The 8,994-nt window shown below is 43.1% G+C and overlaps 1 protein-coding gene across 2 annotated transcripts; it reads left to right on the top strand.

Annotated features, from left to right (window-relative positions):
• Positions 1–2,903: 2,903 nt before the first annotated feature.
• Positions 2,904–6,614, top strand: LOC115652949 (zinc finger protein 345-like). 2 transcript variants are annotated; one of them, XM_030565598.1, is made up of 2 exons: positions 2,904–4,815; positions 5,290–6,614. In XM_030565598.1, exon 1 carries the CDS (start codon positions 2,980–2,982, stop codon positions 4,255–4,257), a length of 1,278 nt encoding a protein of 425 aa, XP_030421458.1. In that variant the 5' UTR covers positions 2,904–2,979; the 3' UTR covers positions 4,258–4,815; positions 5,290–6,614. The 2 variants fall into 2 exon arrangements, with proteins under 2 accessions (XP_030421458.1, XP_030421460.1); XM_030565600.1 differs by lacking the exon at positions 5,290–6,614 and having other exon boundaries at positions 2,904–4,099; positions 4,184–5,036.
• The last annotated feature ends 2,380 nt before the right edge of the window (positions 6,615–8,994 follow it).

Below are 8,994 nucleotides of genomic sequence, written 5' to 3'. Positions count from 1 at the left end.
GCAACTTTTTCAGTAATATCATACCATAAAATCTCATCACTTTACATACAATGTTGCTACACATTTTAAGGAGGATATTCAGTACATTGTCTTTTCAAATGTTACCTCACAAGTCATACAGTGATAAATGAAGGGGAGGGGAGGGATCTTCCTTTTCTAAACACCCAGCCAGCCAGATTGCTGTAAAATCCTTGTTGGTGTGATTTCTCTGTTTGCTTTACCTGTAAAGGGTTAACAAGCCCACAGGTAAAAGAAAAGTAGTGGGCATCTGACCAAATGAGCCAATGGAAAAGCTGGAACTTTTTTAAATGGGACAGTAACTTTCCGTTTGTCTGTTGTTCTCCGGACAAGGCGACATGGAGTAGCAATGCTGCGTATGGCTTGAACCGGGTTTGAAAATTCATCGTCCATACCTAGAAGAAATGATTTGGACAGAGAATGTTTAGACAGACACAATCAGGTTTATATTTTTTATTTTGGCTTTTAGAGCTTCTCTGTGCTATCCCAGATGCTTTTGTTTGCTTCTAAGCTTTAAGCTGAACCCCCAAGAAAGCTATTTTGGGTGCTTACAAAAATTGTTTCTTTTAAAATCTAGCAAAAGTCTAAGTTCCAGATGTATTGTTTTCCTTTTCAGTTTTAATAAAATTTACCTCTTTTAAGAACAGGATTGGATTTCTGGTGTCCTAAGAGGTTTGTGCATGTTGTTTAATTAGCTGGTAGCCACAGCTAATTTCCTTTGTTTTCTTTCTCAGCTCTTTCCCGGAGGGGAGGTGAAGGGGCTTGAGGGTACCCCAGATTGAAGAATTCTCAAGTGCTCCTTCCTGGGTCTGAGGATTTGGGGTTTTTTGAATTTGGGTGGTGGCAGCATTTACCAAGCCAAGGTCAGAGAAAAGCTGTAACTTTGGGGGTTTAATACAAGCCTAGAGTTGCACAAATTAATTTTTAGAATCCTGGTGGGCCCCCACTTTCTGCACTCGGAGTGACAGAGTGGAGATTCAGCCCTAACACATGCTATGAACAAAATGGATCATAATTTTCTAGAAGAGTGAACTTAGGGGCACAGACTTGCACAGTGTCTGTCTGTGTGTTCCCAACATATCTGTGGGTATTTCAGTCCCTCACAAGGAAGGTGTTTGGCATCTTCAGACACCTGGGGAACTAATCCTGGGAATTCACTGGTTTATTAAGTGACGCTGTATGGAATTGAGAGACACTTTATATTATTATTATTTTATTATACATACCAATATGATGAAATTGCAATGAATCGTGCTAGATATGCCATGTAAGGTGTCAATGAAAATGTTATGATTTTCCTCGTTTGATACTCTTGTTTCTATCTTTGTATTGTGAGTTATGGATATGTAGGGTATATCTGTATTCCAGACTTGTGTAGTGTTTCTGAGTGACACCCCTAGACATATTGGCATCTACGCTGCCCAGCCTGTTCGATGGCCCATCCGGGGTTATCAGCTGTACAATGAACCCAAGGGGATACACCTGTTGAGTCAGCAAGACATGCAGGGGTATGCCTGTTTACTGAGACCTCCAAGGCTTTTCCATGCCATGTGCTGTGAAGCTTGTGCTTGGGACACAGGAAGTAGAAGCCACTTGACAAAAGGAATGTAAAAGGCAGCTGCATCATCTCCATTTTGTCTTCAATCCCTCTTCCTACCTCTGGAGCAACTGCTCTACAAACTGAACCCTGAAACAAAGGACTGAATGGTGTGGATGTGTACCAGAGAGCCTTTTCAGCCAGAAACTCACCAATACTGCTAAGAATCAGATATACAGATTTCTGAATGTTTTCCCATTTTAACAACTTCCTTTTTCTTTCCTTCTTTTATAATAAACCTTTAGTTTAGATGCTAAGGATTGGCTGGCATCATAGTATTCTGGGTAAGATCCAAACCTATACAGACCTGGTCATGTGGCTGACCCTGAGGTCAGAAGAACACTTTCTTTATGTGAGCAGAGTTTTAAAATAACCTCTTACTGTACTGGACCTAGGTGCTGATTGGGAGTCAGAGAACTGGAATGCAGTAAAGGGAGCCCTGTGATGTCTTTTTTTCAGTTTCTCGATAACCAGTGTGGGGGATCAGAAACACAGTTGGTGACTGATCAGTGAATTTCACTTCCGTGTTAGCTACCAGTTTTGGGAGCATCTGCTCTCCCTTTTTCAGCCTGCCCTGGTCTTGGCAATTTCAGTGTGGACTGCCCCAGGCACACTGGGTCACACTACTCACTGAAGTTAAATTAATAGTGTTTTTTATGACACAGTCATATGAAATCAACTGAACACCTTTGTTTTCTTTCATCTGAGCAGAGTTTCCAGTTTCCAAAACTCATATAATCTCCCAGCTGGCACAAGGGGCAGAGCCATGGGTTCCAGACCTCCAGGGTTCAGAGGAAAGAGAGATTCTAAGAGTTCCCTGCACAGGTGAGGAAAGAGTAAACCAACTCAGAATCTGTAAGTGCCTGAAGGAAACATCTGGGATGCTTTACAATGCCCTTGGAAGGTTTCTCAGTTCATTATTGTCCCTATCAGGGGTCATATCCTCAGAGTAAATATAGCTCATGGCTTCCTGTAGATCCTAGCAGACACCAGGCAGTAGCTTCCTCCCTTCCCCCTGTGAATTTGGATGGGATGTGAGGGCCTAATTGATCCCCTCCTCTCTTCTGTTTAGGGGAAGAGTTTGGAGGAGTTAAGTTCTTGTTTTTATTTGACCTCTCTCAAGCACTTGTTTTGGTTTGGCCTTCCTCTCTCTATCGCTGTTTGAGGTTTCTGTCTCTATCACAGGAGGTGACGCAATGGTATGTGAGAGAGAGGAGCAGAATTCTCAGCAGGAAAATGTTGAGCAAGTGGCTAAACACAGAGAATTATCGAAAAGGAATGTGTCCAGGAGTCATGAGCAGGGAAAATCCTGTGAGATTCAGCACAGACCAGAAAGAGAGCAAGGAAACCAGCCAGGGGAGAAAATGGGTAAATTTATTTCCTGTCGGGGAACTCAGAAGAGCGTCAAGGAAACCACAACACAGCAGGAAATCGTCATGGGAAAGAGGAAAAATACATGCACTGAGTGTGGGAAAACCTTCACTTGCAGCTCAGACCTTTCTCAACATCAGAGAATCCACACAGGGAAGAAGCCCTATGAATGCCATGAGTGTGGGAAAACCTTCACTTACAGATCAAATCTTCTTAATCATAAGAGAATCCACACAGGGGAGAGGCCCTATGAATGTCGTGAGTGTGGGAAAAGCTTCACTCGCAGCTTGCACCTTCTTATCCATCTCAGAATCCACACAGGAGAGAGGCCCTTTGAATGCAGTGAGTGTGGGAAAAGCTTCACTCGCAGCTTTCAGCTTACTAGGCATCAGAGAATCCACACAGGGGAGCGGCCCTATGAATGCCGTGAGTGTGGGAAAAGCTTCACTTGCAGCTCAAACCTTTCTCAACATCAGAGAATCCACACAGGGAAGAAGCCCTATGAATGCCATGAGTGTGAGAAAAGCTTCACTAGCAGCTCAGGCCTTTTTCAACATCAGAGAATCCACACAGGGGAGAGGCCCTTTGAATGCAGTGAGTGTGGGAAAAGCTTCACTCAGAGCTTTTGCCTTACTAGGCATCAGAGAATCCACACAGGGAAGAAGCCCTATGTATGCAGTGTGTGTGGGAAAAGCTTCACTCACAGCTTTTGCCTTTCTCAACATCAGAGAATCCACACAGGGGAGAGGCCTTTTGAATGCAGTGAGTGTGAGAAAAGCTTCACTTGCAAGTCAAGCCTTATTACCCATCTCAGAATCCACACAGGGGAGAGGCCCTATAAATGCAGTGAGTGTGGGAAAAGCTTCAGTTGCAATTCAAACCTTATTATGCATCTCAGAATCCACACAGGGGAGAGGCCCTATAAATGCAGTGAGTGTGGGAAAAGCTTCATTGACAGCTCAGCCCTTTCTAAACATCAGAGAATCCATACAGGAGAGAGGCCCTATGAATGCAGTGAGTGTGGGAAAAGCTTTATTACCAGCTCAGAACTTTCTGTTCATCAGAGAATCCACACAGGGGAGAGGCCCTATAAATGCAGTGAGTGTGGGAAAAGCTTCAATTGCAATTCAAACCTTCTTATCCATCTCAGAATCCACACAGGGGAGAGGCCCTATAAATGCAGTGAGTGTGGAAAAGGCTTCTCTAGCAGCTATCACCTTACTAGGCATCAGAGAGTCCACACAGGGGGGGGGGCCCTATGTATGCAGTGATTGTGGGAAAAACTTCATTCACCGCCAGCAGCTTATTAGCCATCAGAGAACCCACAAAGGTATCAGACCAATGGAAGCAGTGAGTGTGGGAAAACCTTGTCTTGCCACTGAGCCCATGTGAGCTGTCAGAGAATCTGCAAGGGGGATCAACACCATAAAACCCTCTAGGGCTATCAATACGTTAATACTTTCCTGATTCCCACAGAGTAACTTTTAAAAGCTGTTTGAAGCACCGATATCCCTCAGCTTGCCCAGATAAGTGAGTGGTCCATTTTTGCATTTTGCAGTTTGACCTCTTTGAGGTGGACTCATTTGTCCTTTCTATCAACTCCATTCTCCCATGAGTAATTCTAGTGTGCCCTTCCTATCAGGAACCAGGGAGCATCACATTTATACCAGTCCTCCTATTGCAAAGTTATTGTTAGTCACCAGTGCTACAGATTGTATCATTGCCAATTGTTCTCATGCTGTGCTGAAGAGCAGTTATAATGGGAACTTTTCATATTACATTTAAATGAAGAAGAGCAGGGGCAGGAAAAAAATGTCATTTCAGCCTCTGTGGTACTGAAAGGAGATGTAAAAAGCGACAGAGTCCTGTGGCACCTTATAGACTAAAATACGTATTGGAGCATAAGCAATATACAAAAACCTGTAGAAGAACACTTCAGTCTCCCTGGGCACACAGTAGCAGACTTAAAAGTAGCCATCTTGCAGCAAAAATACTTCAGGGCCAGGCTTCAAAGAGAAACTGCTGAGCTTCAGTTAATCTGCAAATTTGATACCATCAGCTCAGGATTAAACAGACTGTGAATGACTAGCCAACTACAAAAGCAGTTTCTCCTCTCTTGGTGTTCACACCTCAACTGCTAGAAGAGGGCCTCATCCTCCCTGATTGAACTAACCTCCTTATCTCTAGACTGATTCTTGCCTGCATATTTATACCCACCTCTGGAAATTTCCACTACATGCATCTGACAAAGTGGGGATTCACCTACAAAAGCTTATGCGCCAAAATGGCTGTTAGTCTACAAGGTGCCACAGGACTCTTTGTCATGTGTTACAGATCCATATTAACACAGCTACCCCTCTGATACTTGGAAGGAGATGGGGTGACTCAGAGATTACCTCCTTTCCCATCATGGCAGAACTGTTACCTTTTGTCTGAGCCAGGCAGAGTTTATCGTCATCACATTCTACCCCTCCACTTCTCAAAGTGTCATGGGATGAAGTGTTCTCAGTTGTCTGTGCTTGGAGATGATGCTTTGACTTATTTAATCCTATACCAGAGTTGCTGTGATTGGAGATGAAAGTATCAAAGACCGAGAAGGGGAATTCAAATGGATCCTAAATGCAGTGTGATCATTTCGAGTTTAAATCTCAGGTTCCATCTATTGGTCAAGCCAGTTCTGGCAAGGTGGCTGCTTTTCCCCCCATTATGGAAAGCTATGATACTAAACATGTTGTAAATAACTTAACTGACTGTTGAGACAGTGCTCAGTGAAATATCTCTGAATGGATCAGAGGAGAATGTGGTGGGAGAATCTCTTTTCCTGATTCTAAATACTTAGATGGAACCTGCTCTGGAATTTCAATTTACATTTTCATTGTCATGTATTCTATCTCTCTGTGATCTGGGTTTCTCTCTTTCTTGATGACTATGTGGTCACACAATTAGATATTAGTTCAGCTCAGATTTATTGGAGAATTTAAGACAAATGACCATTTGCTGAAGTCATCATTTCTCACTTAAGCTTTGCTTTTTCCCCATCCTTCCGTGATAATACGGAGAAAGTTCAAGTGCAGTTCTCTCAATAGGAGAGGACTCTCCAATTTTCTGGCCATGCTAACAAAGACACAGCAGTGACTTAAAATCTCCACTTGGAAATGTTGAAAAACAGCAGACCCGACTAACTGAAGGAAGTGCATATGACCACAGTGTAGTTCAATTGTTGAAATCAATATTGTCTCAAATGGCTATGTTGACAGGCGAAGGCCTCCTGCTGATGTCATGCTATCTACACAGGGGATTAGAGATGTGTAACTACGTTGCTCACCTGTGTCAATTTTTCACACCCCTGAGCAATAATTATACCGATAAATGTCTTTAGTGTAATCCAGACAGCTTTCTCTTGTATTTTCTGCATTTGTATTACTTCTCCCCTACTTCCTACTGTTCCAAAAGATGTAAAGTGTGGAAAAGAGGTATTTTTCCTCATGATGCTAACATTCCCCCTTCCACCAACACGCGTGGCAGAAGAACCAGAGAGATATGAACTCACAGAAGTGTTGGGACAAAGCACAACTTGAGCCAAGGTTCAGTTGTTGGCAATGGGGATTAAAAGAAAACTAACATATGTGATCAGAATTTGTGATCTTTGAATATATTAGTGTTACTAGTGAAAATGAAATTATAGGTGGTGTTACTGATGAAAGAGTAAGAGACTAATTGTTTGATAATCTGAATTATTTTGGAAAACTGAAAGTTGTCTTTTTTTCCTTCTTTTAGTTGTACAGGAAATGATGGTTAATCTTCAAAAGTTAATTTGATTTAATTTACTCCCTGTAGTGTAAGGAGTTCTCATAGAAAACCTCACTCCAAAGGTTGGAGTGGGAGAATAGGTGTTAAAAAGAGTATATAAGAGAATATTGGATCTATATAGATTTTATTTTTTTGTATTTCAAATAGAGCATATTTTACTTAGCTTCAAAGTCAATTTCTGTTAAAAGGAAAACTACTTGAGGAGACAAGTTGTATAATTTTTACCCACTTACACTGTAAGCGTCACTGACTTCCCCACTTCTCTAATTTGCAAATCAGAACACAGAAAGCCAGGGGATGGGAGATGCAGGTTTCCAAGTGTTCTGTCTTCTCAGACGACACATTCCAGCCCCTGGTATCCCTCCCTCCTGTGTGTCCTGCTGGGCTTTGACACATTTATTGCTTCATTCTATTGATAATGTGATTGTAACACAATGTGACTGAAATTAAACCACTTCTAGACAAGGAACCAACAAAAGAGAAAAGCCGTTATTGCATTGGCTGGGACTTGAAGCCAGCTGTTCAACAGTTTGGAAGGCAGCTATGCTCACTACTATAGCACCACCACAGCTGGCAGGAGCAGCTTTCAGGCTACATGTGCTGGCAAAGGGGGTGACATGACCATGGAGCTAGTAAGCAGGGTGGATGGGCTGGAAGCCGCCTGACAGCTGGGAGCAGAGTTAGGGGGCAAAGGTGAAAACAGATCTCATTGGGAGCTTGGCCCCACACCCAACCTGCCCCTAGGAGAGGGGAAGTGAAGCTCAACTTCAATAACAGAAAATCTTCCCTAAGAAGGAAGGGGACAGCTTGTTTTAAAGACAAGGTTTGTGGTTTTTGCCCACTACATACAGAGGGGTTGGATAGTGCTAAGTCCAGACAAGACTCTGGTAGGATAAGGAAGAAATTCAGGCTGCCAGTGAGCTGAAGGAGGGAGAGGATATTTTGACGGTGATGGACACCTCAACTTAAAGGCCTTTGTCTGCCTCCTTCCAGTGACTGTTTGTTTGGCACAGGAATGCAGCCCCCTCTGTCAAGCCAGACCTTACAAACCTCTAAGGATGGCGATTGTACCACCTCCCTAGGGAACCCATTCCAGTGCTTCACCACCCTGTGAGTGAAAAAGTTTTTCCTAATATCCAACCTAGACCTCCTCCACTGCAACTTGAGAGCATTGCTCCTTGTTCTGTCATCTACCATCACTGAGAACAGCCGAGCTCCCTCCTCTTTGGAACCCCCCTTCAGGTAGTTGAAGGCTGCTATCAAATCCCTCCTCACTCTTCTCTTCTGCACACTAAATAACTCCAGTTCCCTCACCTTCTCTTCATAAATCATATTGCTAGGGCTCCTAATAATTTTTGTTGCCCTCCACTGAACACTCTCCAATTTGCTGCGATGTTCGTATCATGTTCCTGCATGATGGGGAAATAAAGTTTTGAGTCAGTTTTTGCTCCTACAGATTCCTTTTCTGTTACAGTTATATTGATATGAACAAAAGGGAAGCAAATAAACAACAACAGAAACCCACCCAAATTGCAATACAGTTAGGGAAAGAGAAGATCGGGGTAAGCCAAACATTTCAAAATAAAAGTTAATACTAAAATGGGAGCTGGGGGAGAGAGATCAGGTATGTGGAGACCCCCTTGATATTTGAAACCTACAACTACCCAGCTTTCTGAACACCTGTGATGAGCAAGATCGAGTTGAGACATCTTCAATCATGCATTGTCTCTCTGTGTTCTCTGTCTCTTTCTTCTGCCCCCATTATTCTTCTCCAATGTCTCTGCCTTTCTCCTCTTGCTCTCTTCTCCCCCTGCCCGTTCCCGGGCACTCACAGTCTACAGCATGTAGGAAAAGCCAGAGTTTCATAGATTCATAGACTCCAGGACTGGAAGGGACCTCGAGAGGTCATTGAGTCCAGTCCCCTGCCCTCATGGCAGGACCAAATACTGTCTAGACCATCCCTGATAGATATTTAAATATTTTACTGGCTGCAGCCACAAAGCGAGAAAAATTACACTTCTGGTTCAGAGTCAGTGCACACACATAAGAATCAATGGGCTTTTAATTCCTTAGGTTCTGCCACCATACGCTGCTTCCATTTCATTTCAGTCTTTTCCAAAGATTTCTCATTGTGCACAGCAACATTACACCCTTGGGAGAGAGTGGAGCAGAGGCTGCTTAATTTAACCTACAAAAAC

The sequence above is a fragment of the Gopherus evgoodei genome, chromosome 5 (assembly GCF_007399415.2).
Source record: "Gopherus evgoodei ecotype Sinaloan lineage chromosome 5, rGopEvg1_v1.p, whole genome shotgun sequence".
NCBI lineage: Eukaryota > Metazoa > Chordata > Testudines > Testudinidae > Gopherus > Gopherus evgoodei.
The sequence above is the reverse complement of the archived record's forward strand: the minus strand, read 5'-3'. Positions and strand labels throughout refer to the sequence as shown.

Coding starts and splice junctions, on each gene's coding strand:
- LOC115652949 (XM_030565598.1), top strand. CDS start 2,980: ATGGGTAAATTTATTTCCTGTCGGGGAACTCAGAAGAGCGTCAAGGAA.